The sequence below is a fragment of the Henckelia pumila genome, chromosome 3 (assembly GCF_033568475.1).
Source record: "Henckelia pumila isolate YLH828 chromosome 3, ASM3356847v2, whole genome shotgun sequence".
Lineage (NCBI taxonomy): Eukaryota > Viridiplantae > Streptophyta > Magnoliopsida > Lamiales > Gesneriaceae > Henckelia > Henckelia pumila.
This window is the reverse complement of record NC_133122.1, coordinates 18,345,009-18,372,897: the sequence shown is the minus strand read 5'-3', so window position 1 is coordinate 18,372,897 and position 27,889 is coordinate 18,345,009. Positions and strand designations below refer to the sequence as shown.

The 27,889-nt window shown below is 32.3% G+C and overlaps 5 protein-coding genes across 8 annotated transcripts; all 5 read right to left on the bottom strand.

Annotated features, from left to right (window-relative positions):
* Positions 1-2,925: 2,925 nt before the first annotated feature.
* On the bottom strand, positions 2,926-3,855 carry LOC140888175 (cyclin-dependent kinase G-1-like). The gene has a single exon (XM_073295862.1). The coding sequence runs from the start codon at positions 3,853-3,855 to the stop codon at positions 2,926-2,928; it is 930 nt and encodes a 309-aa protein (XP_073151963.1).
* Positions 3,856-6,026: 2,171 nt separating this feature from the next.
* LOC140888173 (cyclin-dependent kinase G-1-like) lies at positions 6,027-6,980 on the bottom strand. Its single transcript, XM_073295861.1, has one exon. It carries the CDS (start codon positions 6,978-6,980, stop codon positions 6,027-6,029), a length of 954 nt encoding a protein of 317 aa, XP_073151962.1.
* Positions 6,981-9,676: 2,696 nt separating this feature from the next.
* LOC140888172 (cyclin-dependent kinase G-2-like) lies at positions 9,677-10,603 on the bottom strand. The gene has a single exon (XM_073295860.1). The coding sequence runs from the start codon at positions 10,601-10,603 to the stop codon at positions 9,677-9,679; it is 927 nt and encodes a 308-aa protein (XP_073151961.1).
* A 1,004-nt stretch (positions 10,604-11,607) lies between these two features.
* On the bottom strand, positions 11,608-18,508 carry LOC140886843 (uncharacterized). 4 transcript variants are annotated; one of them, XM_073293724.1, is made up of 18 exons: positions 18,180-18,508; positions 17,953-18,066; positions 17,477-17,650; positions 16,580-16,625; positions 16,310-16,479; positions 15,989-16,106; positions 15,808-15,890; positions 15,606-15,665; positions 15,141-15,389; positions 14,368-14,464; positions 13,659-13,709; positions 13,265-13,345; positions 13,095-13,166; positions 12,930-12,992; positions 12,564-12,713; positions 12,243-12,300; positions 12,092-12,144; positions 11,608-11,984 (listed from the first exon to the last, which is right to left on the bottom strand). In XM_073293724.1, exons 3-18 carry the CDS (start codon positions 17,575-17,577, stop codon positions 11,895-11,897), a joined length of 1,542 nt encoding a protein of 513 aa, XP_073149825.1. In that variant the 5' UTR covers positions 17,578-17,650; positions 17,953-18,066; positions 18,180-18,508; the 3' UTR covers positions 11,608-11,894. The 4 variants fall into 4 exon arrangements, with proteins under 4 accessions (XP_073149825.1, XP_073149826.1, XP_073149824.1 ...); XM_073293725.1 differs by having other exon boundaries at positions 17,477-17,583; XM_073293723.1 differs by lacking the exon at positions 17,953-18,066 and having other exon boundaries at positions 18,180-18,507.
* A 3,746-nt stretch (positions 18,509-22,254) lies between these two features.
* On the bottom strand, positions 22,255-27,679 carry LOC140887448 (uncharacterized). Its single transcript, XM_073294695.1, has 13 exons — positions 27,055-27,679; positions 26,883-26,955; positions 26,674-26,763; positions 26,525-26,569; positions 26,208-26,288; positions 25,535-25,631; positions 25,381-25,439; positions 24,141-24,251; positions 23,812-23,945; positions 23,669-23,708; positions 23,496-23,558; positions 23,225-23,418; positions 22,255-22,835 (listed from the first exon to the last, which is right to left on the bottom strand). The coding sequence occupies exons 1-13, from the start codon at positions 27,504-27,506 to the stop codon at positions 22,343-22,345; spliced, it is 1,932 nt and encodes a 643-aa protein (XP_073150796.1). The 5' UTR covers positions 27,507-27,679; the 3' UTR covers positions 22,255-22,342.
* Positions 27,680-27,889: the final 210 nt, after the last annotated feature.

The window sequence follows — 27,889 nt, the reverse complement described above, 5'->3', positions numbered from 1 at the left end:
AATATACTATTTAAACCAAATCAATATCTACTAGATTCAAAAATCCATATACGTCAATGTTTATCACTATTTTATAATATCAAGCACGTCATTATTTTCATCGTCACTCAAACGATCTTCTAGATCTTTCAAACATCCAATCAATATCCGATGAAACATATTATTTGGGTAGATATCAATGTTCTCCACAAACTTTTATATCTTGCTTGATATATATCAATAAATCTTTTACGTACTTCAGGTACGATAGTGATACGAGATACCGATGTACGTTTAGTACAATACTTGATTATGACGTATATCTCAATAGTTTTTGCCAAATTCATATATTGCTTCATACGGAATGACATATTCTTCCTTGAAGAATTAAACTACGGTGTATCAACTGTGTTCATTGGCACTATCACATTCACTTAAAAGAATGGACCACATAATCAGACAACTTTCATAATTGTCTTTCCTTGAACAAAATACTATAAATAAGATATTATAATTAAAGAATAAAATATCAGACGTACCTTTTCAAATACCTTTATGCATCAAGTATATCGTTTACCTTCAACAATAACATTCAATTTATCACGAATATCGTTTTACATTAAATTCATGTTCCTACATGTAAGATAATAACATGTGATAAAAATAATCTATCATTCATTTAAAAAATGATAGCTTAATCAAATGATTGAAAAAATTCAAAATTTATATCCACAATCAAAATTGAGGAATTTAAAATCCATAATCAAAATTTTACGGAATAAAGATGTAACAACCCAATATATCCTTAAAATATAAAATTTCTCAAATCAAAAATTTTATCACCAAATTGCATAATCAATATCTCATGCAATATATTGACTAATAGATTCACAAAATATGTAGTTATTATTTTATATCATCAAAATAATTTATGTGAATCAAAACACATGCTAGAGTTTTTCAAAATTTAGTTTAAACATAATTTGTCAAAAATAAATTAGTTCAATAAATAAATAAAATGGCTTGAAGTTAGTCATATATTAACCCATTAATATCATAATGCATAGGCTACCATCAATCTATCGTCGTCGTTGCCCAATATAGATGATGATCCAATTCATTGGGTTTAACGTTTATTTTTCTTTTTCGATTGATAGTGTTGCGATCTTACTACCGCAAATTCATAATCGTCAATCAATAGCTTATGCAGTTCATCATTGAACATCAAGTCGCTATTCATAAAAATAGTGACAAATAATATATCATTCTTCTTCTAGAGCATTAAAAACAAATATATGATTTGAATCGATATCAAGTCAATATCTTTTGATATATATATTACATATATATTTAATAATCTTTTCTTATGGATATTGACAATTTTAGATCATATATCGATATTCTTTGAGAAATTGTATTAAATTTCTCAATTAATAAGATCTCAACAACCAAAAGGGCATTACATTATATTCTTCGAGAATATTTCCAAATTTTGGATCTTATATTAATATTCTTCAAGAATATTATCAAATCTTGTATCTTTTTTATCAATATTTCAATATTGATATATTATGACATGAGAACAATTTCTTCAATGATATTTATAGATATTTGATATCATATCAGATATCAATCATAATTTCTTCACTTTCTCAATATACGAAATCATATATCTCATCTTTATCATGAATCTATTCAGATTCTTAATATATTATATTATAACTAGGAATCTCTTTAGATTCTTAATATATTTGATCTTATGTCAGATCTTAATCTTGAATATCTCAATATTCAATATATTATATCATGAATTCATGAATATCTTTTCAAATATCAAAATTGTAATCATGAATCTCTCAATATTCTCAATTCATTATATCATGATCATGAATTTCTTCGAATTCTCAATATAAAATTATGTTGTGCTACTTTATAGCCATCAACATATTCATGATATTTCATGGGCACCGATATATCAATTATTTCATTGTGCTACTTCTAGAGCACCAATGAACATCTCTCATAAAATTGATTGTGCTATTCCAATAGCATCAATAAAATGAGAATTATTTTCATTCTCAGTTGGTTACAACATCGTGCTGATAACGTGTTATAAATCATAAAAGAATAAGAGAGATGAATAGAGACATGAATAGAGAGAATTCATGAGAGAAGAGATAATCATATGAGTCAATACTCAGGTGCAAATTTCATTGAACTCAATCACCCCTATTTATAGGGAAAAATTACAAGATACAAATCTGTACAAATATTATCTTTACATATTTATATTGATCACATATTAAATAAGATAATCATCTATAATAATAATATATTTATAACATTGCACAATTTGTATAGACAGCTTTACTTAATTGATGGTAATTTAATGTACATGGTTTACGGCTGTCTTATTTAAATTGATGATAATTTATTGTCCAATAATTACAGCTATAATTTTCTTTTTTAACTAATAATTAATTTGGCCTAGAACTTTCCATATTTGAGAAAAACTGTGTTTTTATAATAAGAGATGAAAATATTTGTATTGCATCATTAATTTGAAATTAAATAATTTTTTTATTTTTATTTAGATGTTCAAAAACTAAATAATATAGAGGAACTGTTTGCTAAAGACAAAGACATGCCAAGCATTATTTCACAGGCCTATATATAAACTTATTTTATTTGATAATTCACTTGTCATCAATCACTAGCTTTTCACCTAATTTTAGTTTGTATAAATTTCTAACCAAATATTTATAGACAGTGGTAGTGTGAGAGAGTTTATATGACACTATATAAAAAATTAATTACAACTTAATTATATCCAACAATGATAGCTAAAATTTGATCACATGAATTTTGCGATTTACACCAACAAACTCATCACAAGTGAATTGCATATATAAGCATAACATATATAAAAAGAAAAGGTAATTAAATTCAAATTTCTTTGAACCAATCATGATCGAGAGCTTCAGCGGCCGTGATTCTGCTTTGAGGATCGTAAGTCAAAAACCTTTTCAGCAGATGAAGTCCCTTGGGTGAAATAATCAAACAAAATCTATCAAACAATTCGTTCTTGGTCAGTGCCTTGGTTATTTTCCGCAGCTGTTCATTCTCCGAATTCCCTTGTAAAACCACTTGGTTCAGCAACATTTCTCCCATAATACACCCCACAGACCACATATCCACCGCGCAAGAATACACCGTCGCCTCAGTAGTCAGCAGCTCGGGGGCCATATACCACAAAGTTCCCACATGATGAGAATGGCTATCAAACTCTCTTTCGAACCGTTTCGACAACCCGAAATCGCATATTTTCAGCTCCCCGTTGCCACTCAGAAGGATGTTGGAGGGCTTCAAATCTCTGTGCATGATCCCGTTTCGGTGAAGAAAGGAGACCCCCTCTAGCAACTGTCTCATCAAGTACTTGACTTCCCAATATTCCATGAATTTACCCTCTGTACTAATTCCGTCCATGAACCCTCTGAGGTCGTTTTCGACGTATTCCATCACCACGTAAACATCCTTGTATTCATCCACCACCACTTGCTTGAACTCAACAAACCACGGCCGACCGACGAGAGATTGTAGAATGTCGATTTCTCTCAACGATGATCTTGAGAATCCGTGGACTTGTTTCTTCATCGCCACGATTTTGCCGGTTTTCTTCTCCCGGGCTAGGTAAACTCTGCCGTAGCTTCCTCGACCGATCTCCTGCAAAAGTTCGTACTCATCTGCTCTCCCGAATTCGATCCCTCCCTTGGATTCATATGCGATTTTTGGCTTGGGGAAGTGCATTTGATAATCTATGGTGATTAACGGTGTTTTTGGCTTGGGGAAGTGCATTTGATAATCCACGGTCACCATGGTAAATTATATGATGAAACAATATTGAATATAGCTTGGGAATTTGTCCACACTTTTTTTGTTTTAGAATGAAAGAACTATTTATAGATTTTAAAACACATAAAGGAAATCCTAGCTAGAAGATGACTCCTAAATCTAATATAACTACCAAATTTGTTATTGGATTAATCTTGAAGATAAGAAGGGACATTTTCGTCTAAAAGGTTGCAAAAATTATATAAAATATCACTCCGCATCACAAGTTAGATTCTAGTAATCAATAAAACTTGGGTAAATTATCTTGTTGCACAAGTTGCCCTGCGATTGCAAAACCTAGAAATTAGTATAAAAATATGGATGAGCGTGTAGTAATAAAATATCAACAAATCCCTTAAAAATAATAATAATAATAAAATATAGACAAATAATTTATTTATAATAAAACTATTCAATTATGTTTAATAAATAAATAATTATATACATTTATATTTATCTCAAAAATAAAAATACAAATAATTAAATAAAATATATATTCTCACAATATATTTCTAATAATGTTATAGATATATTTAATTTTAAATGAATTATTATATAAAAAATATTTATGTCATTTGAGATAACGTTGAAATGAAAATACCAATATTTTGTCATTAAATCGAATTCTATACCAATGCATTCGATATTTTGGTTAAATGAAACTGTTATCATTAAAAAAATAGAAAAAAAGATATCTAAAAATTCATATATTATTTTTTTCTCAAAATTTTAATGAATGCATTATTAATTTTTTTTTCCAAAACTCAAAAAATTTGTTATTCATCTAAATGAATATACCTTGGTTAAAATTTGTAACTATTTTTTAGAACATATGTTAACAATATTATATTAAAATTCGAAGTAAGATACATATATAATCATAATGTCAATTTAATAACATTAAATATACTAAAAATTCACGACGAAATATTTACATTAAAAAATTGGAAAATATTTTTAATAATTTTATATTTTATTTAATATTTTAGAGAACAAAACTGGAAATAGTTTTAAAAATTTTGTTGTCAGGATCAAACGTTTATCACTAAGACAAACATTATTGGTTTTAGCCAAGGTGCAACTTTATTTCATTATACTAGTGTTAGCGAAGATGAGTCGGGTTGTTAAGATCGTGAGTCTAGGGAGGAGCGTCTCTTACTTTTGGTGTTGTCTCATATCCCTTTTCAGGTGAGACAGTATTACCCGTTAAGATCCGATCTTACCCTTGCACGCTTAACCTAGCAATTTTGGTACTTTATGTTTTTCACTTTGTGATTTCGGTCATCTATATTTTCATATTTCAGTTTTAATTAGAGCTGTAAATGAGCCGATCCGGTTCGCGAACTTTTCGAGCCGGCTCGAAAAAATATTCGATTCGGATTCAAATTTTTCTAACTCTAGCCGAACTCGAACTATTATACGAACCGAACTCGAGCCTAAAATCTTATGTTCGAAAGTTCGCGAGCCTTTATATAATATAAATATATAATATTTTATATAATATATAATATATATTAAATAAAATATTATATTTATATTATAAATAATATTATATTATATATAGATAATATTATATAATATATTCGAATCGAACTCGAACTCTCTAACGAATCGAACTCGAGCCGAAAATAAAAAAAAATTCGAGCTTCGAGCCGAACTTCGAATATCTCAATTCGAACTCGAGCTCGAACTCGAATACTAAAATTTTGCTATAGTTCGGCTCGGTTTGGCTCGTTTACAGGCCTAATTTTAGTATTGCATGATTCGATTTTTGGTAATTTCAGTCATTTTTATTCAAAAATGATTACGTGGCATCATACACGTCAGTTCCACATCAGCACTGTATTGGTGTCACATCAGCGCCACATTAGAAAAAGAATTAAAATTGCAAAAATAAAATAATAATACTAAAGATAGACGACTAAAATTGAAATTTGAAAATATAGATGATCAAAATCGCAAAGTGACAAACATGTAGAACTAAAATTAACAATTTTTTTCCAATATATTAATTACAACTGATATTCAACAATGATAGCTAGCTAAACTTTTATCACATGAAATTTGAGATTTCAATCTTCTACACCAACAAACTCATCACAAGAGAATTGCATAAGCAGCTTATATAACATGATAAAAAGAAAAGGTAATTAAATTCAAATTTCTCTGAACCAATCATGATCGAGAGCTTCAGCGGCCGTGATTCTGCTTTGAGGATCGTAAGTCAAAAGCCTTTTCAGCAGATGAAGTCCCTTGGGTGAAATAATCAAACAAAATCTATCAAACAATTGGTTCTTGGTCAGTGCCTTGGTTATTTTCCGCAGCTGTTCATTCTCGGAATTCCCTTGCGAAACCACTTGGTTCAGCAACATTTCTCCCATAATACACCCCACAGACCACATATCCACAGCGCAAGAATACACCGTCGCCTCAGTAGTCAGCAGCTCGGGGGCCATATACCACAAAGTTCCCACATGATGAGAATGGCTATCAAACTCTCTTTCGAACCGTTTGGACAACCCGAAATCGCATATTTTCAGCTCGCCGTTGCCACTCAGAAGGATGTTAGATGGCTTCAAATCTCTGTGCATGATCCCATTACGGTGAAGAAAGCAGACCCCCTCTAGCAACTGTTTCATCAAATACTTGACTTCCCAATATTCCATGAATTTACCCTCTGTACTAATTCCGTCCATGAACCCTCTGAGGTCGTTTTCGACGTACTCCATCACCACGTAAACATCCTTATAATTGTATCCATCCACCACCACTTGCTTGAACTCCACAAACCAGGGGCGACCCACGAGAGATTGTAGAATGTCGATTTCTTTCAACGATGATCTCGATGATAATCCATGAACTTGTTTCTTCATCGCCACGATTTCGCCCGTTTTCTTCTCCCGGGCTAGGTAAACCGTGCCGTAAGTTCCCTTGCCGATGGCAGTGAAGGCTTCATACTCGTCCGCTCTCCCATATTCACCCAAGATGTTGAATTTTTTGGCACTCGATTTGTTGATCGCTGTCGCGTTAATCACTCGTCTCTTAGATTCGTCGTCTATTTTCAGCATTGCAAAATGCATCTGACTATAAAAGAGATGCCCCGTCTCCATGATAGATTATTAATGAAAATATGATGAGAATTATAGACTTCGTTCGTTTGTTTGTTTTTGTACGTATGATGAATGAATTCTTCTCTACCGTATTTATAGATTTTATTATAAAAACGCATTCCTACTAGAAGTCAAACTCCTATATAAATTAGTTATTATATATGAAAAACTGTGGTCTGACATCTTTATCATTTTACGATTTTAGTCTTCTTTATTTTCATATTTCAATTTTAGTGTTGCATGTTCTTATTTTTGGCAATTTCTGTCCTTTTTATTCGAAAATGCTTACGTGGCATTGTACACGTCAGCTCCACATCAGCAATGCATTGGTGTCACATCAGCGCCACATCGAAAAAAAAACTAAAATTTCCAAAAAATAAAATAAAAATAACGAACTAAAACTAAAATATGAAAATATAGATTACCTACATAATTCCTCAAATCGTCTATTCGAACGTTTTCGTTCATTTTAAAATCAAAGAACAAGTCTCACAAGATGAATGCAACATATACATCGATATAACATTCATTGACCTCAAGGACTCATTCAACAATTCATAAAAAAAACACATAAAAGCAAACAAGCAAATAAGTATGTGATTTAAGAAAACTCGATACAAACCATCTCGAGTTATAGTCTCATTCAAATAATAGTCCACTTTTACCTTTCGATTGTGATGTTTAAGAACAACTTCAAACTATCCAAATCTGAACAATAACACCATTCATCGTAAAGTGAGAAACACAAAGAACCAAAAAAACAATTTTTTCATATATATCATGAAGATAAGATAAATGGGAGAGAAGATTATTATCTAAAAATGTACAACCAAATTTGTACAATAATTTTTACACCACAAAAAATTCAATACAAAATTTTAATTTATCAAATCTCACGATACATTGAATTCAAAATCTCACGATATCATATCAAAATCTCACGAAATAATAGCAAAATATCACGACATAATTGTTGTAAATATTGTTGTACGATATATTGGTTGTTCCTCTAGCATTATTCTATAAATTATTTGAAAATATTCATTTTATTATCTATATTATATTATACTTACTATATAATAATACATTAACTTCTTAGAATAATCATCATAGTCAAATTAATGGATAGACAAAAATATTTCTTATTACTTATATATATCATTTTTCAATTTAAAATTTTTATTTATTTTTAGATGTACTTATGCATGCAACAGAACTTTTGCCTGTGATACAGATAAATATTCAATATTTATCAATCATATTTCTAGTAATTCTAGGATTTTAAATCAAGGGCAACTTGTGCTAAAGTATATATACGACGTTTGCTTGATTACCTCTTTTTGGGAGGGTGATTCTTTTAAGGGAAAAAATTGAGTTTTATATTATTTTTTAGTTAAAGAATTTTTTTTATTGCGTCTTTTACGCAATAATATAATATTTCAATTTCAAAAACTAAATAAATTAAAATGATTGGCATATTCTTGAAAATGTTGCACCATAATATAAATACAGTACACATATCAATTGGTCTTTGTGTTTCAATGATGTCATTTTAATTGTATTTTGAATTATGTGTTCTAATTTGCATGTGTGTTTTCATCATGTATTTCAATTACGTACTTCTAGATTGATTATGTATTTCAGTTTGTATTTGTATTTTAATTTTCAACTAGTAGTATTCCTTTATGTATTCGAATTTGATATTTGTAGTCCAATTTATATTTGTAGTTTAATTATTTGCACTTGTATTACAAAATAAATTAATTATAAAATAATTATTTAATAATTATTTAAATGTTAAAAATTAAATAAAATTAAATTAAAAATACTTATTTATTTATTATATTAAATGATTATATTTTTTTCCCTAATATTTAGTTATTAAAATAATACCAAAAATATTTAATTAATATTTAAATATTTAAAAAAACAAATAAAAGGTAATTAAAAAAATTAAAAAAAATAAAATGAATGCACCAAATTTGGCGCAGGCCTTTGGGGGCGCCAAAATGGCGCAGAATTTGGCGCCCCCGTTGGAGCATTTTCCATGCGCTAAAATGGTGCTTTTAGCGCAGGGTTGGAGATGGCCTAAGAGTACTCAATGATTCAGTTTGGTTTTCACCATTTAAATTTTTGAATTTTGATATTAAAAATATATAATTTACAAATAAAACCATAATTTACTATTCTTAAAAGCTGTATCATTTATTTATTAATACATCTTATTTAAATGAAGTATATATTAACGTTCGTTTTAATTCATTATATATGCATGGCCAGTAACATGTCACCACCACCCCAACCCTAATCCAATGTTGTAATTAATCAACATATACATATATATATCTGAGATTCCATTATCTCCAATTATTTTGCAAATTAAGTTTCTCCAGTTCATTCACTCCAACGAACCAGTTGCATATATCTAACTACAAAGACAACTTGAACATGGAGCCATATGTTATAAAAAATAAAAACTAATTTCAGAAACTAATTTTGATGATCCACACATATACACAAGGTAAGTAATAATCGAGTCTAATAGAATGGAATGATGTCATTAATTTTAGATAAATCTAGTTCAATATTATCAGCTAAACATCATAACATGAACTTGTAATTTCAATCTTCTACCTGACTAACCCATATATATAGAGTTACATAATATAAAAATTAAAAAAAAAACTCTAAAATCTTTATCTGAACCATTCATGATTGAGAGCTTGATCTGCCGTTATTCTACTATGGGGATCCAAATCTAACATACTTTTAAGTAGATGAATCCCCTCTTCAGAAACCAACAAAAACTTGTCTTCATCCACGTGCTTTGTTAATATCATCTGCAGTTGTTCCTCCTCCGACGTCCCTTTGAAAAGCACTTGGTCCAGCAACATCTCTCCCATAATACACCCAACGGACCACATATCCACGGCACACGAATATCTCTCCACTCCATGATCGAGCAGTTCCGGGGCTTTGTACCACAGAGAGCCTACCCGACGAGAATGGCTACCAAACTTTGTTTCGAAACGTTTGGACAATCCGAAGTCGCATATTTTCAATCCCCAATTGTCGTTCACAAGGATGTTGGAGGGCTTCAAATCTCTGTGCATGATCCCATTTCGGTGAAGAAAGGAGACCCCTTCTAGCAACTGTCTCATCAAGCACCTGACTTCGTCTTCCGCGAAAGCCCACGCCATTCCATCCATATACCGTTTGAGGTCGTTTTCGACGAACTCCATCACCACGTACACATGATCATCGTCGTCCTTGCGTTCATCCACCACAACTTGTTTGAACTCGACGAACCACGGCCGACCGACGAGAGATTGTAGAATGTCGATTTCTCTCAACGATGATAATCCGTGGACTTGTTTCTTCATCGCCACGATTTCGCCGGTTTTCTTCTCCCGGGCTAGGTAAACCGTGCCGTAAGTTCCCTTGCCGATCGCAGTGAACGGCGCTTCATACTCGTCTGCTCTCCCATATTCACCCAGGATCTTGAACTTCTTGGAACTCGATTTATTGATCGCTGGCGCGTTAATCACTCGTCTCTTAGCTTCATCGTCGATTTTCAGCATCGCAAAATGCATCTGACTATAAAAGAGATGCTCCGTCTCCATGGTAGATTAGTAATCAAAATATGATGAGAAGAATAGACTTCGTTTGTTTGTTTTTTTTGTAAGTAGAATGAATTCTTAATTCTCTACCGTATTTATAGATTTTATTATTAAAACGTATTCCTACTAGAAGTCAAACTCCTATATAAGTTAGTAATTTATATATATATCATGAAGATAAGATAGATAAGATAAATGGGATAGAAGATTACCTACAACTCTAATAAAAGAGCGGTTGCATATCAAATATAGAATTTTGATCACACGCATCTAGAGTGCGGGGATCCACGTATACCAATTTACCCATACACAAAACATTTTAGATTGTCTTGAAATTTTCACGGTAGGATCATCTCGAAAATAAAAATTCAACCATATATCATATGATATAAATTTAAATCTCGATTGTCGGGAGTGTGAAGATGGTCAAAAATTGTATATTTCATCTAATTTCTGATCATCTTCAAATCTCCGACCATCGAGATTGAAATTTATATCATATGATACATCGTTGGATTCGTATTTTCGAGACGACCCTACCGTGAAACTTTCAAGACAATCAAAATTGTTTTGGGCACAGATGCACGTGGATCCCAGCACCCTAGGCCCTAGGGTGCGTGGGATCAAAACTGATCTAATATAAATTATTTGAAAATATCATTTTATTTTCTATATTATATTATACTTACTATACGATAATACATTAACTTCTTAGAATAGACATCATAGTCAAATTAATGGATAGACAAAAACACCTCTTACTACTTATATCTATCATTTTTCAATTGCACGAAGTTTGCTTGATTACCTCTTCTTGGGAGGGTGATTCTTTTAAGGGAAAAAAAATTGAGTTTTATATTATTTTTTAGTTAAAGAAATTTTTTTTACTGCGTCTTTTACACAATAATATAATATTTCTATTTCAAAACTAAATAAATTAATGTGCGTACGCAGCGGACTGGTTTGCAGCTAACACCACAAACTTGCCAAGAATTATTTCACGTCTATAAAATGATTCGCATATTCTTGAAAATGTTGCACCATAATATAAATACAGTACACATATCAATTGGTCTATATGTTGTATATATTTATGAATAGCTTTAATTCTCCTCATAATAATACATGAGGGATTCACTTTTTCCAGTCATTTTACAAGGCCACTTGCTTTAGCCTTTAACGATGATCATGCAAAACTTCCCTACATGAGTTAACCCCGGTGACCGTATTTACTTTCCTGCTATAGTACGGAGGTTCATCTCGAAGTTTCCACTGTGTGCAACCCGAATAAAAGTCAGTCTGTTACTCGGTCAATTTCAGACAGCACCCCTGGTTTAAACTTCCCGCGCATTGCTTCTACAGCTGCCATGATTCTTGCTTCATCCTGCAAATGATGATGATGATACGGTGGTATTTTTTGAATATATCGTTTACTGTATGATCTGTTTCGTAAAAGGATTCGGTATTTTGAACTCAAATTGAAATCCTTACCTTTCCTTCAAAGGTGATGATCAGAGGGCCTTCTCTTGATTCACGATATGCCCCTTCAAGTCCTCAGAACCCGGAAATGATATCAGCAAAAAAAAAATCCAGAAGTTGCGTGGAGAAGATAAGATGTAAGTTGCAAGTAAATGGTTCTTACCGACGTATTGATCGGGAAATTCCAAACAAATTTTAGAAAGTGGTTGAGAAATTTCCACCTGCATCAGAGATTATTTGCCAGTCATGCTGAGGTAACTAGAATGTCATCGAATCAAGAATGTTGGGAGACAGTGCATCGTTGTACCAAAACAGCGAAAATTCGTAGTAACAAAAGCAACTAGATTATTCAAATCTAGGATACAGGACAGGGTACTTGTTATCACACAATAATACGATTTCAGTCATCAATGATCACAGGTTCGAGTTAAAGGTCGAAGAATCAACTTTGATCCTCCTTCAAGAAGAGAGAAAAGATACTCACGTCAGAAAGAGCTGTTGCCAGTTTCTTTGACAAAAACTTTTCTGCGACTGAAAGCCCATTAGATGCCATCAATTCAATCAAACAATCCCATTCGCGTTCCAGCTCGACCACATTTGTCGCAGTAAGAATAATCACGTTTTGGCACTTTACCTACGAGAGCATATGGAGGAGCAATTGAATTTGGAAAGAGTAGGTTAAAAATTAGATGTAGCAAACTACTAACCAGATAAAAGTAGTGAAAACAAGATATTTCCCAAGCTAAAATAAATCGAGTTCACTAATGTATATGGTCATGGATGGCATCATGATACTCAAAACAATCTAGTAATGAGAGTTACGGTATCTATTCAACAAGATTCAACGTACCAATGGCACTTTCAACTTCTCGTGATGCACCAACTCGGTGATGCCTTCAGGTAACTGAGCCATCTGGAAGATGAAAACAGATGAGGTTAATAGTGAGAACATGGACAAGAAGTACTGTGCTCATCACTTCTCACGAAGTTTGATGGAGCTGCATAACTATATTACCTCATTTCTATCTCCAGTGCAGTTTTCACCTATTAGATGCCTTAAATATTCTTCAAATTCTTCATCAGGGGCCTTCAAGACATTATGATGCAAAGAAAGGTGAGAAAAATACATTAAATTTCACGCGTAAATCCGATGAGTTGAAAATCTTAACAGTGGAAAAAATGTACCGTACGGACACCAAATGCTTTAGCAACACCAGCAACGGTGACATCTGAAAGTAAGGGACCAAACCCTCCATATATGAAAACCTGCAGCAACAATTACTTTATGACATTGAACGTTGAATCACTTTATTAAAAAAAAAAAAAAAAGAAGAAGAAGAAGAAGATTAAGTTGAATCACAAATCTGAATGCTTTCACGAAACACATTGTCAGTGGCTGATCAAGCAAAGTTGGGCATGAGACTTAGATAAATGGAATTTTAGAAAAATGCTCAATTTTGGAGGACAATCGGCCTCTTCTTGTGATCCTGTCCCCATTCTGGAACCACCCCCGCATGCTACTGCTACCCCACCTCAATACAAACCAAAGGCACACAAATCTCCAATGCAAAATGCTTACCATATCATTAGTAGACTTCCATCTCTCAACCTCATCGGCAACAGAATCAATCTAGAACAGTGGCAATAAGTCAAACCAGCATTAGGTCAACATAAGGGAATCTTCACATTTGTTTAGATCTCAATATTTTTTTAGAACTGTGAAGGGAAATGTAATAGGACGCAGAACATCACAAGATAATTAATTGGTGTGGGAGACTAGGTGTGCAAATTTGGTTATCAATCTATATTTAAAAAGATTGGTCAAAAAGGATGTTTTATACTTCAATCGTACCCTCTATATTTAGAAAATGAATCTCGTTTCTTACATAAATAATAGAGATACAGAACATGACCGAACAATTTTCAGCATCATAAATTTTCAGCATCATATGTGCACTAACATAAAAAAGGGGGGTGCAAAGCCGTTCAAATAGAATTCAAGACATAGTTATATCCCATCAAGAATGATTCTCTACATTTTCCAATTTAATTGTGACAATTACTTTGTTCAGCATTTGCAATTTAATATGTACTACCAGTCAGCTAAGTCGAATAACCGATGAATGCGTTTATGACTTTGTACTAATATTAATAAAAATCAAACAGAGATTCTATTCATATCGGATGTCTCCTATCTATTCTAGAAATACAAACGAAAATGTCAACAACAGAAGTATTCAAAGCTTAACATGCATCAATAATAAATGTTGAAATTAACAAGAATTTACATCATTTCGGATGACAGCAACATGTGAAACAGCCCAACCTATGGAATGAAGCTTTCGACACAATACTGTACCCAAACGATCCTCAACAGAGCCAAACCTGAGCTATGGAGCCAACAGAAAATATTATTTACAAAATGACAGTAATCAAATTGGTAGTCAAGGTAAATCTAGAAATTCAGTCAAAACATATTTTACTTATAGGAATGAAATGTAAGCTCGCTTTTTTAAATCAAAATTTCTCACATCAAAAGGACCACTACACCAAAAGACTTAAGTTTTACCAGTCACACATGTATCATAAGAGTCCAATCATGAAGCAAAAAGAATCTCCAAGGAGACTCGTAAGCAGAGAGACGAAAGACGATAGTGTAGCACTGGTTTTTTATATTTGTTCCTTTAAAATGGCCAGAAAGAAGGTTGCCAATCAATACTTTGTTCAACAACTGAACGCAATTAATAGTATCCAACGTGACGCTGGGGTTCTTAAAAAAATAAGCGTCGTGTTGGAAGGGGGAAATAAATTTAAAGAACAGAACATATTTCTGATTTCATTGACTCATTGAGCATAAATTATCATCAAATGGTAGCAGTGGGAGAGCATGAGCAATGTGCAGACAAGTAGGAGAAAGCAAGTGTGGGTTCAGCCTACTTGACTTTCGACAAATATTATAAAACCTACCTAATGACGACCTTCTGGACCACAAAAAGGGGATCACAAATATCATAATATGTGGTTTTGAAAAATGAAAAAAATATTATCGACAATAACTTACAGAATTTCATCTCCCACAGCAATAACTGAGGCTGTGAACATGCTTTTCCAATGTGAATTTTCACATTTCAAGCCATTGCTAACAGCAGATAATGGCTGACAAGTAAATTTTTTAACTCTCCCTGCTCTTTCCAATCTTCCATCCTGGAGCAGATAGGCAGGTTTGAATCTTTCTTCACTATTGCTCGACTTTCCATGGCACAACTGTGCATTAGGAACAGTGTCATGAATGCTACCAATTGAAGTGTAGCTGCAGCATTTCATAACAATACACCATGTCACCAATTATATCGACATCGAATACCATATGACACAAAATAAGGGAAGTTAAAAATTAAATCTCAGACCAGCAGCAAAGAATTACGGAACGAAACACAGGTAAAACTTTGAGAATGTTTGACAGCAAAAATTTCAAGAATCACACATTTCATAATGAGCTTCTGGAAAGGGATTTGGCGTAATTTACCCTTTATCATACAGGCAGCAGTATTGGACCTTGCAGGCCAAGAGAAAAGCCCAAACATCTCTGTCATATAAATAGTGAAAGGTAAGACCACCGATTCAATAGGACAGAAACACCACTTTAAAAACTCTTGTGACTTGTTGAGAAAATACAGATGCACAATGATCTCAAAAGCATATATACAACTTCAATTTAGGAAACGGACCTGTATGACCAATCTAAGATGGGATTCACTCTCATGAAAGACGGCCATCCAGGTGAGCTAGGGGAGAACTGATCTTGCCCTATCTGAAATTATAATAAGAAAGTGTAATCTCTATTCCCGTACTTTTAACTTGTTAGTGTTTAGGTTTTGAAATCTGATAATAAAGAAGTTCTGTATCTACCGCAGTAGGATCACCAATTCGGACACCGAGAAAAATAGCTCTAACAGGCTTAGCTTTTAAAAGAGCATCCAAACCAGTCTTGAAGTCTTGGCGAATTATGTCCATTTGCAATTTGTAACTGCCAAAGTAGAACCAAAATCATCAATCATTAGTTCTCCTCAGAATCTAGTTGAAAGAATAAATCTACATCCAACAGTATGTAATTCATATGATAAATTGAGTGTAACATAGACATTAACATGAAGGAGAGACAAGGATCAACCAGAAAAGCCGAAGAAAAGATAACGTTGATCATATTAAAAAAAGGAAATAATCACATACGCTAGCGCAGTGTCATAGGTGAATGAGTTTATTTCGTGAAAAGCGGACGGGCTTTCAAAATAAATTGTCCGTATTGGAAATGTGATTTCAGCATCTCCGCTGTCTCCAGTGGACATATTCTTTCCAGCCTTGTGCAAAAAGTAGCCTGCCCTAAGAAGGTGCAACAAAACCTGCAAACATAAATATGATGTTTTTATTTATAGCATTAAGTAAGCAAAAGATTTAAGAAGTTGGTTGGCAGAAATGGCACAAGAGTGTAAAACAACTTACAGTAGAATCTTTTCCTCCATTGAAGCTGAAGGCAACCTCTTCCACACTGTTAAATGCAATACCTTAGTGCTTAGCTTTCTTTGAAAATTAAATTATGATTTTAAACTACCAATTAAAGAAAATTCTCATTTGGGACCCTTTTATTCTTTAGTTTCACTTGGCTTGCTAGTGAATAAAGATATGATTGTTTCATAACTGAACCGTTTCACTACAACAAACTCGGTTAACAAGAACTTGTGATTCCCAAAACTGATCAAGCTCGCAAGGAACAAGACGATTCTTTGTATATTCGGTACACCGATGATAAGCTAAACAAACGACACTATCTCCAGTCTAAAAAACAATATTCTAACTATTGACTCGTGTTTTGTGCTCCTACATTCTGTGTCGTAGGAGACACAAACCAGACCGTTACAATGCTTCAGTGAAATGAACTTTAAACAGAATAAAACGGAGTCACTTTACCAATTTTGATTTTTAGCATGCTTATTTCCTTTAGGCACATATAATAGAAAAACATTTGAATATATATGAAAAATAGAGTCAACAGCAGTTGGGCACTCCCAGTTATCATACCAAACATGAGATGACCTCAAACACAAAAAATCCGATTTCTCAAAACAGTGTTCTTCTTTTAAATAAAAATAATGCGCCTGATAATTGCTGGAAGCGTATCAATATCACACAGCGTTTTGACAAAGCCACCATCAAATCAGTACCAATGTCTAACAGCTAAACCTCCAAAGGACTGATACATAAAACCCACTTCAACGTATAAAAATTGAAGTCCATTCATCCACACGTCCAAAAAATCATTCCTTCCCAGTAAGAAACAGTGATACACAAGAAAATTCGTTACAGATTCCAAATTTAAAAGTAAAAGGAAATTGGGTATACGAGTAGAGAGCAAGAGCTCTTTGGATAACATAGATGGCGTTGTTGTACTTTGTCTTCAACCTTCTATCATCGATTCCTCTCATTGCTTCATCGATCTCCATTTTCGACTGCTTGTCAAAAAAGAAATACAAACAAAACTATGTTCTTTAGCCGCAGCCGCTTAAAGTCAAGAAACTGGAAGAAGAAGGGAAAAAACACGGAGACGATTAGACGTGCTGAATATTCAAATCGTGGGCCGATTAAAATTCAATAAAAGTTTAGAATGCTTCCCTCAAAAAAAAAAAAAAAAGTTTAGAATGCTTAAATAAACGTATTCTCATCGGGCACTCATGAAAACTTCCAGATATAACCGATAAACTCACCTACCTTTCGAGGTAAAAATGAATGGGTACCTGTGAATTTCTAAAGACAATAAACACGTTCAATCAAAGATTCAAACTTTATGTCAAATAAAGAACATGGAGTTACAAACTTACAAATGAAAGACTTTAACAACGTGATTTCGAAACCGGCCTCGAGAAAACAATTGAGAAAACACGCACACACGCACAAGCACGGCGATACGCAGTCAACAACCAAATCCACATTCCCTTTGAGGTATAAAATAATTGGGATTCCATAATTTTCAGTGACAGAGAATTATAAAAGCAACATATAACCTCATTTAAATAAAATCTTTTTAATAAATCAAGAAAGATGTTACCTTCAAGAAGTTTAACAAAGGACTCTCTTTCTCGTTAGGCTTGGAGAAAACAAGAAATCGGAATTCGGCGGAACAACTTCTGAAAATAAAAATAAAAAAGTTGAGAGAATCGTTTGTCTAGACAGATTGATTTTTGGTGATTACTTATGTGAATTTGAGAGTAATTTCATGCTCGAAAAGGGTTTAAATATGGAATTTTTGGACTGGTCTCAAAGTAGAGAGATCATAGTTGTATTTCATTGGGATATTATCGTCCAATTGGCCTGGGCACACCACATATATCGCAGGCAGTGTCTCGTCTTTAGTGCCATTTATCCATGGAATCCATATAGATGCTGTATTGGATCAAATGTGAAATTTTTTTTTTCAAAAGACAAACATACGTACGTATTTATTTATATAATATATAATATATAATTAATACTTCTTCCAGAAAATAATTGAAAGTAAAACTTAAAACTTCCTATTTTATTTTTATTTAATTTATTCAAATGATTGGAGCACATTGTCTAAAATTTAGAAGGTATGTGGTGGAGCTTATAAGCTCTTAAATTTTGTTTTGTAAAAAAAAAATTTCAGCTTATAAGCTGTCAAAATAATCTGTTTGACGGCTTATAAGTTATTTTTAAAAAAAATAAAACTCACCTTACGTTTTTTTAAAAAAAATATTATTTTAACATTCTATATATCTAAAATATTCTTGAATATTTTCATAAATCTACATCATATAATCCATCAATTAAATATTAAGTATTATTTTAAAAATAAATTCCAAATCACATAAATTTTTCTAAATTAAAATAGTTTTATTTTTTTAATATAGGTTTATTCTAAAACTATTTTTGTATATTTATAACTCGAAACATTATTTTCATAGAATTATACTTTTTTTGATAATTTTGACAATAAAAATATCTTATAATATCAAACATATCAACATATTTAATTTGTTTAAATAAGTTCACTCAAATACTTCAACACTTTATTTTAAAATAAGTTTTAACAGCTTATAAGCTCGTAAAACAATTTTAAATTCTAAAAACTTATAAGCTCTTTCTAATAAATTTAACCAAACATTCTCTGAAACAGAGAAAGACTACAATGATAATAATAAAAAATAGTAAGAAAAGTTGCTGCTAAATCTAAAAATTTTAGATTATATTTTTGGAACAAATGAAAAAGGGAAAAAAAAAAAAATTTAGACAAATAAGTGCCAACTAGCGTCTTATTTGGTTGTAGAAGCCAACGGAGAAAAAACATTTTTTTAAACAAAAGTTGGTTTCTTTAAAACATATTATATATTAGCATATTTGTACACACTATGTGTGTGACGAAATTTTTTTTTATTATACGTAATTTTAATTTAAAAAATCTAAATCAATATATAGTAAAAAAAATATTTTTTTTGGGTCAAGAATGATAACCATCATTACTTATATTAGGTATTTTTCATTCCATTAGTTTTTTTAAATAATTTAAAATTTGAAAATAGATAAATAAACATAAACTATTATTAATTTTTAAATAAAATGAATGTACTATATATTAGATACAAAATTTGGGAGCAAAAATGAGAGAAATAACTAAATGAAAAAAAATATTTGAGATAGTGGAGGAAAGTGGTTTATTATGTGTGTGTTTTTTATATTTATTTTATATTTTTATTTGTCATACCAAAATATCAACTTAGGGTCTCTTACATAATAGTAGTAAATATAATAGATATATATGTATATATATATATTTGTGTGTGTGTATCATGCTTGGTTACAAGGCTATTTCGAGGAAAAAAAAATTGAAGCTAGAATTTCTAGCATTTTGTTTTGCGTTTAATTCTTTTTTAATAATAAGAAGAAAAATAGTGTTCACCTTCACCATTTATCCAAAACATCAAAATTGTTTCTACTTTTTTAATAAAAACATTTTTAAAAACTGAATTTATTTTAAACACGTTTTTAAGTTGCTGATTTTTTTTATCCAAACTCAACCTTCATGTACCTCGCTCATTTTCTTATGATTTTGTATTCATATTATTATCCTATGTAGACACTTCTATTTCTAAACAAGAAACAAAAAAAAAAAAATGAATTGCTTGCTGCACATGTAAATTGAGGGCCTTTTCGTGTAAATGAACATTTGAGCAATGTTGAAATGGAGTGAAGGGAAAGATAATTATGTTTAGGTTGGCAAGAAAAAATTACTGTTCGGGGGTGTAGACGTGTGTAGTTGGCAATTGGCATCTATAAATATGGAGTATAGGTTAATAGATTGTTTCATAGGGTAAGTTCAAACAAACAAACAAACACTAGAAAAATTTCAATTCCGTCCCGAAAACGTTACGATCCGACATTTTTTTAATTTGAAGTTTTGGGATTTTTTCTATTCCGATTTATATCGAGAGAGAGATGGGGAATAAAAAATTTTCCCGACAAGATTTCCTACCTGTCCCAAAATAATATTATAATATATTTTATTAATGATTTTAATAATATATTGAGCTAAATGTTATTGAGCTTTAGCCTATATAGCAATTAATTGTGAACTTAATTCACATAAAAAATAAAAAATATTTTAAAAAATCAAAATTGTGTATTTTTTTAATGATCGAATAATAGAATCACTATTATATTTTATTCTTGTGTATTTGTTAAAAATTAGTTAATAATTTAATTACTTTATATCTATAATTATTTAATTAGAACATATGTAGAATAAGAGATTATATTTTCCCATATGTTTAACAAAAAAACATCTAGTAATTATATGGAAATAAGAGATGATATTTTCTCGTTTGTGTCTCTAATATTTTATTAATAATTACACCATACACAATATGACATTATTTTTTTGAAAAAACCTTGAAGTTTTTATTATTTATATGTTTTAACTTGAAAAGTTATTTTTTCTTTAGAAATATAATTTTCTAATTAGTATTTTTGAGACTTTTTTTCTCCTGATCTCCTACTTGAAAAGTTATTATTTATATGTTTTAACTTGAAAAGTTATTTTTTCTTTAGAAATATAATTTTCTAATTAGTATTTTTTAAAAAAAAATAAAAAAAAATTGGATTTTTTTAACAAAACATTAAATATGTCGGATATCCTCTCCAACCTGAACGAAATGTAAAATATTCGGGTCTCGAAATGTATGTGGTAGAAGATCAGGAGAAAAAAAGTCTCCTAATTTTTTTTTAGAGATCATTGGGTAAGAAGATCATAGGACGGATCTCGATCCGATCCAGCCCTAGTTATTACCCATATTTAAATGGAAATAAATTATGTCATTAAAATTGCAATTTCAAAACACAAGAACTCATCAAGGATATGACTCCAGGGTTAAAAAAAAATATATAAATAAAAAATTTAGTAGCACAATGGTTTCTGTTTAATTTATGGAATATATCACCGAATACGAATGTTTTTTTTAAAAAAAATAAATGCTTTTGGTCATCAAATATTTGATATTACAAATTAATTAGTATTGTAAATTTTTTGACCGATAAAATCGAAAATCTTTCAAACGAAATAAGTTATTTACGTTTACCTTCTTTTTTTATTTAAAAAAAAAATTATACAAATACACGGCACGAACACCTAAGTACTCATTATAATTTTCAAGCCACCGAATGGAATAAGGGATAACTCAACCATTCGTAAAATGTCTTGTCAATTAGAAATTTCTGCGAATGTAACGAGACGTTCGCATTAATAAAATGAAATTCACTTAAATTTTAATCATTCCAAACAATCAACGAAATGAAATCATCGTCAACCTAAGAAAATTCCTCAAAAAAGATGACAAGTCCAAGAAACCAACCTTACTATGTCGCAAGTCGCAACAAAGAAACGAAACTTTTGCATTAATATTTAATACAACAAGGATCCAACAAAATTCATTACATGTTTAATTTCATTATATGACGTCCATGTATTTTTATGAACCGTATCCATGTAAATTTTAGAGATTTAGATTTCGTATTAGGGTCCTGCTCTAACAATAGCACAAACTCCACCAAGAAATTCATGCTCACAAATGGTAAAAATCTTGAAAAATCCGAAAAATAAACTAAAGCCATAAATAAATGAACCAGTTTATAGCTACATATGAAGCACATTTATCTCAAAGGCATAAACACAAAATCGGCAAAAGTTATCATAATCCTCTAGGACGGTTTGGAAATGAATATCTGCAACGAATCCTCACTCAAACAGCTAAGAAAACCTGAACCTAAGGCACGGGTGAACCTGATATCACGAACAGGACATTTTCTAGGCTTGAGATGTTCGACAGCATTGAAGGATGGTAAATTTTGCAGCACGAGTTCACCTGTCTCTTCATCCCCAGATGCAAACATGGGGTTCTCAGAGACCGCATCTATGATTGCAGATTTAGGCAGTCGAATATCACTCACATTGGCACAAGTTACCCCTAATTTTTGGTAGGTCGAACCTGTTTTCTTGAAATGGACATGACTTCCCCGTACTCCTTGTCCGTTGGCAAAAGAAGAAGATGCAGTGAGTACTGGTTGAGACATGTCAAGGTCACCGGACACCTCAACTCTGGGACGAAAGGATGCGACGACATCGTCCGTAGCAGAACAATAAGTAAGAGATATACAAACTCCGTGCTCCTTGGATTCAGGAATTAAATATGGCCTACAGAAAGGTGGGGGAAATTATAAAATTTGTGATTGAATCCAATCAATTGGGGCATTACAGTGTAAGAACTCGATCTCATATGTAATAGATGACTACAGAAATAAAAGAGCAAATTATGTGTTGATATACAAATACTCTAGAAATTTCATGATAAGCAAAACGCTACGTAAGAGGGATCAAACACTTTAAAACAGAATCTCAAACAATCAAATACTTCTCCAGAATCTATAACCTACGTACATCCAGAAACTGATCTGTTCACAAGAATCAGTAGCATCTCAAGGATATATTTTCCAATATAATTCTATAATTAATGGGGCGTCAGATGTTCAACAAAAGGGAAACGCGCCGAGTTAGCAACCTACAAATTCACTTAAAAAAGATACCTTTCTTCATATGAACCAAAGTTCCAATGACACAAGCCAAGTGAAGATGCGGTGAGAACACTTTTGACACCAAATTTGAGACTTGGGTCAGGTGAAAGGGAATGTACTGTGTGAATTGGGTTTCCTGTCAATCCAGTCAAGGATTCCACATGTCTTGAGGTGAGGCGCATGTCAAATTGCAACACGGTGCCATTCTGTGAGATATAAAAAGTGAATTGGATTATGCAAAATAGCAAGGTAGCAGATAGAGACACCAGAAAAATTTAAGAACCTGCAAGCCCGCATAGACATAATGTTGACTGCACACATCCCATGAACAAGACCAGGCAGCTGTCTGAGGATTCAAAATCAATCAGCATTTCAACGGGCAGAATATTATAACAGAGAAAAAAAACAATTTAATAATAAACTGAAAGTAACAAGCAAAATGGCGAATGTTATTACCGGTAAATTATAGGTGAGAATGGTATTATTGCTTTCTGTGCTGAAAAGACAAATCAAAATAGATGAAAATATCATTCAGAATAGAAACATGGATAGTACAATAATCGTTTTACTGGGTTGAAAGATGATGGAGAGGCTTCTACCTAAGGATGGATAGTTTCTTCCCCAAGGAAGCTAAAAGCACAAGTCCAGAATGAGGAGAAACCTGCAAGTCCTTGACAGCTTTTGTGCCCGAAGGGAGCAGGATGTCCTCCATGTCATAATCACATAAGCTCATCTGAAAAGTTAAGGGGCAACTTGAAATTTAGTCCATACTTTGGCCAACGTGCTCTGTGTCTTATAGACCGATTATTGACTCAACTACCCGAAGTTACTTGCAAATAGCAAAATATATTCTAGAGAAGAAATTCAATTTCCAGAAGACAATGAAAATTTTGTTTTTCGTCAATTTCCGAAAAAAAAAGAACCTTACTTTTGTTAATACATGCAATCCTCCCAATCCTGACAGCCTTCGAGCAATTACACATATTTTACTGGAAGAATTAATGTCAAAGAGACGAGCACCAACAACTTCATGGTCTTTCTACAAAAATACAAATCTTGATTAGGAACCTAATATCCAATACATTTTGAATAATAAAAATATAATAATAATAGATCCGACACAAAAAAAGGGGGGAACAAGAAGAAAAAAAGAAGTGTGGATTGGCCAAAAGGCCAACATTATGCACAAGTCAAAATGTGAAAGCTTATTTCTCTTTTATTTTATGAGTACCATCATACTTTTGACATACAAAATTATATAATATACCAATGTAACCAAGTAATAATATTATATTAAGTAAAAATTTCATAATTTTAATAATATCAAGTATGATTAATGCAGATCAACAATAACCTTCCAACACTCCCCATCAAACTGAACATTAAACGATATATAGATATGAATGCGATTCATGATCGTGTGCTTGTGGAAGATTGATTACCGCCATGTTCAGTAGATATGAGAAACAGACCCAGAATAACAAATCGTAACGATGCCATGCGATGAAATATATTGCATAAACACTTTAAATTGTAAATTGCAAGGAATGGCAATCATGTGATAATAAAAAAGGACAAACGATATGCACTAGGGGAAGCATGTAATGGATTTTGTCGAAAAATTTTAAGCAGGTCGACCCCTTCTTTTACCATGTTCAAATTTTAATAATGCTATAAAAGTAAAGAAACAAGAGAAGAATAATATTATATAAGTGAGAAATTATTGTGAGAAATTGATTGGAAGAAGTAGCCTCGACTCATCAATACCATATTTATTGTAATCTCCGTAATATCACATGTGATTCCTACAAATCAAAAAATATTTCCAATACTTTCCTTCGAGCAAGATAATGTCGAATTACCAATGGGGGAAAAAAAACAAATTGTATTGCTGAGGTGAACTTCACCAGAAATATTAGTAGAAGTTAAAACAGTTCTTAGAAAAGGAGAAGAAAAAAATGAAAGAAAACAAAATCTAGGCTAATATAAAAACCTTCTTCAGGCAAAATCGTCATTTCAAATACAAATGTTCACCGGGTACCAATTTTGACTTTATTACTGGAGTAACAAAGTCCTTCAACATATAGTTTGTTTAGTAGTATGTTTATATTATATTAATATTATATTATATTAATATAGAAATAAAAGAGTTCTCGACGAGTTCAAACCTCCATTATAAATTTACTTGAACATCCTTGCAAGGGAAACTTGCGCCCAAAATTAAGTCCTGCAGGGGAAGTAGAATGGAATTCTGCCCTCACGGATCAAAAATCTAAAAGCAGAAAATGGCATAAACTATCAAATTATATGATGCAAGATTACCAAAAGGGGATTCTCCTTGACAGTTCCAATTGGACGCTGATGGCCGTGATGCCCTGTTTTCCACTTCTGTAAGTAAATTCTCTAAGTCGTGTGTCCTCTCCAAGAGCAAAGTTTGAGATTAAGCAATAAAGTCAGTCATAAAATATGGAGAACTAAGATAAGGAATGAAGTCAGCCAAATAATTCAGTGTCTCACATGAATAAAAAGTTCGTGACAAAAAAAAGTGTTAGATATTGAGGCATGAAGCTGTGGACGAAGACATGTTTTTTACGGAAAGAAATTTGATTGGTATAAATAATAAGTTATATAAAAAGCTTCTGATAATAAATTAACCAAGAGTTAAATTAAATCACATCCAAAAAATTTCAAAAACCAATCTTTTTAATGCATAAAAAGCTTTGAAATAAGCAAATTATATTGATCAAATGATACAGTAGATCAGAAGAGAATCAAGTAAGAACCATCTGTGACCTTTCTTTCCTAATAAAATCATGGGTCCCACTTTGCAGTTTGAATGTCATTATGTCAACGTACTCCAGAGAATATAACTTTACAGATCTAGGTAAGGTAATATTATAGTTTCCCAGCTATCCAGATATGCAACATTCAGGCAACAGAGGTAATTGGTAAGACTTGAGAGAGAACAAATTTGCTATCTCAGGCAAATAGGTACCTTTTTGAGTTGTTGCACTTGATTGCACAAATCGGCTTCTCTCTGCTTCCATTCAGTTTCCTTCTTCGATAAGTCTGAATTCTGCAATTAGATATTGATAACAACCAGGAAAACACAGTGATGACGATAATAACTTGAATTTCCAGGCAGAATTTCAGCTTATTCACTTCTCTTTTCAATTACCATGCTAAGCCCACTTCTCTATTTTCCTTTGTCACACTGTCTTGGCAACGGTTGATAACAATAACTGGGGATACCAGAGAAAAAAAAAAGAAAAAAAAGAAGAAAAAGATAAAACTATTCAAGTTTCCTCTCACCTTTTGCTCGATAGAAGCACATTTAACTTCAAGAGATCGAACTTTCTGCATATTTAGAATAAAACCAAACAAAAATCAAAGTTAAGTTATTTAACTATCTAAGACTTCAATGGATGATAGTTGCTTTGCAGCCAAGGCCAGAGTACCACCATTTTTAGCTCTCCATCGATAGCAACAATTTGAGCTGTGTAGAGTAGCCTTATGTCCTTTATCCCACATTTCTTTTTACATTGAGGACACTGCAGTATTGAAAAAATCAAGAAAATAAACACAATAAAAAAAATGATTCAACTGAGTAATATCCTAAATAAAATCCCAAAGAAAACAGGTAACTTCAAGTAATACAAAAAAAAAATACCTTGCTCGAGCCTCGACGAAGCAACCACTTCTTGATACAAAACAACCCGTATACATGCCCACATGGCAAACAACTAATGTTTTGACAGAAAAATTAGAAAATAAAAAATAATGAGGGCAACAAAACTGAGTAAAAACATAGGTGATAATTGCGAATGAGTAAAAGTACACACCAAACATGGTGATCTCCCCCGATAGACCAAGCCTCAAAGCAAATGGGACAGTGCAATCCCTCTATTTCACCCTTATCCAACACTGCTTTGATGCTTTCCTCCCCATTAAATTCACCCTCCAAAGACGCCGCTTCACCCCCCTTACTCTCCGCAGTATTCCTTCTTTGGCCACTGCTTTCACCTTCACCAACGGAATTCTGAGAACCCTGACCGTTCAAATTCACTGCTTCGTGATGGTCATCATGTAAACCCTGACCCGTCGTCGACACGCCATCGCGGTCTCCCATTTCAGCACCATCGTCGGTTTCTTCTGCTTCGCTATCCTCCTCGTCTTCCCATTCTTCCTCTGCTATAACGGGTTCCTCCCATTCTTCCCCTTCGATTCCTCTTTGAGCATGGTAGTATATATAATTCAGATAATCGGGATCCCACATTTGCGAACGGTGCGACATAATTTGGGATCTAGGGTTTCGGGATATCTGACATTTATGTCCGGCTGGCCAGTTCTCAGCGTTGTTTGCAAGCACAGCGTACACCAAATTGGGTGGACTCCGGTAGGATTGATCCAACGTGTTATCGAAAATGGTCGATTCAAACCTGAAGGGAAATTTAGGCAGAAGGGATTGGAATCTGTTTTATTTAAAAAAAAAAGGATTGGACGTGTAATTTACTAATATGGTCTTGTATTTAATTAATAAAAAATAAAAAAAATATTTATTAAATTTTAAAAACCAAATTTTATTTATGTTTGGGTTGATCCAGGTAAGATTTTTGGGTCGACCCAGAGCAATAAGCAGATTGACCCAGGCTTGCATCTTTCCGCAGCGTGCTGCGC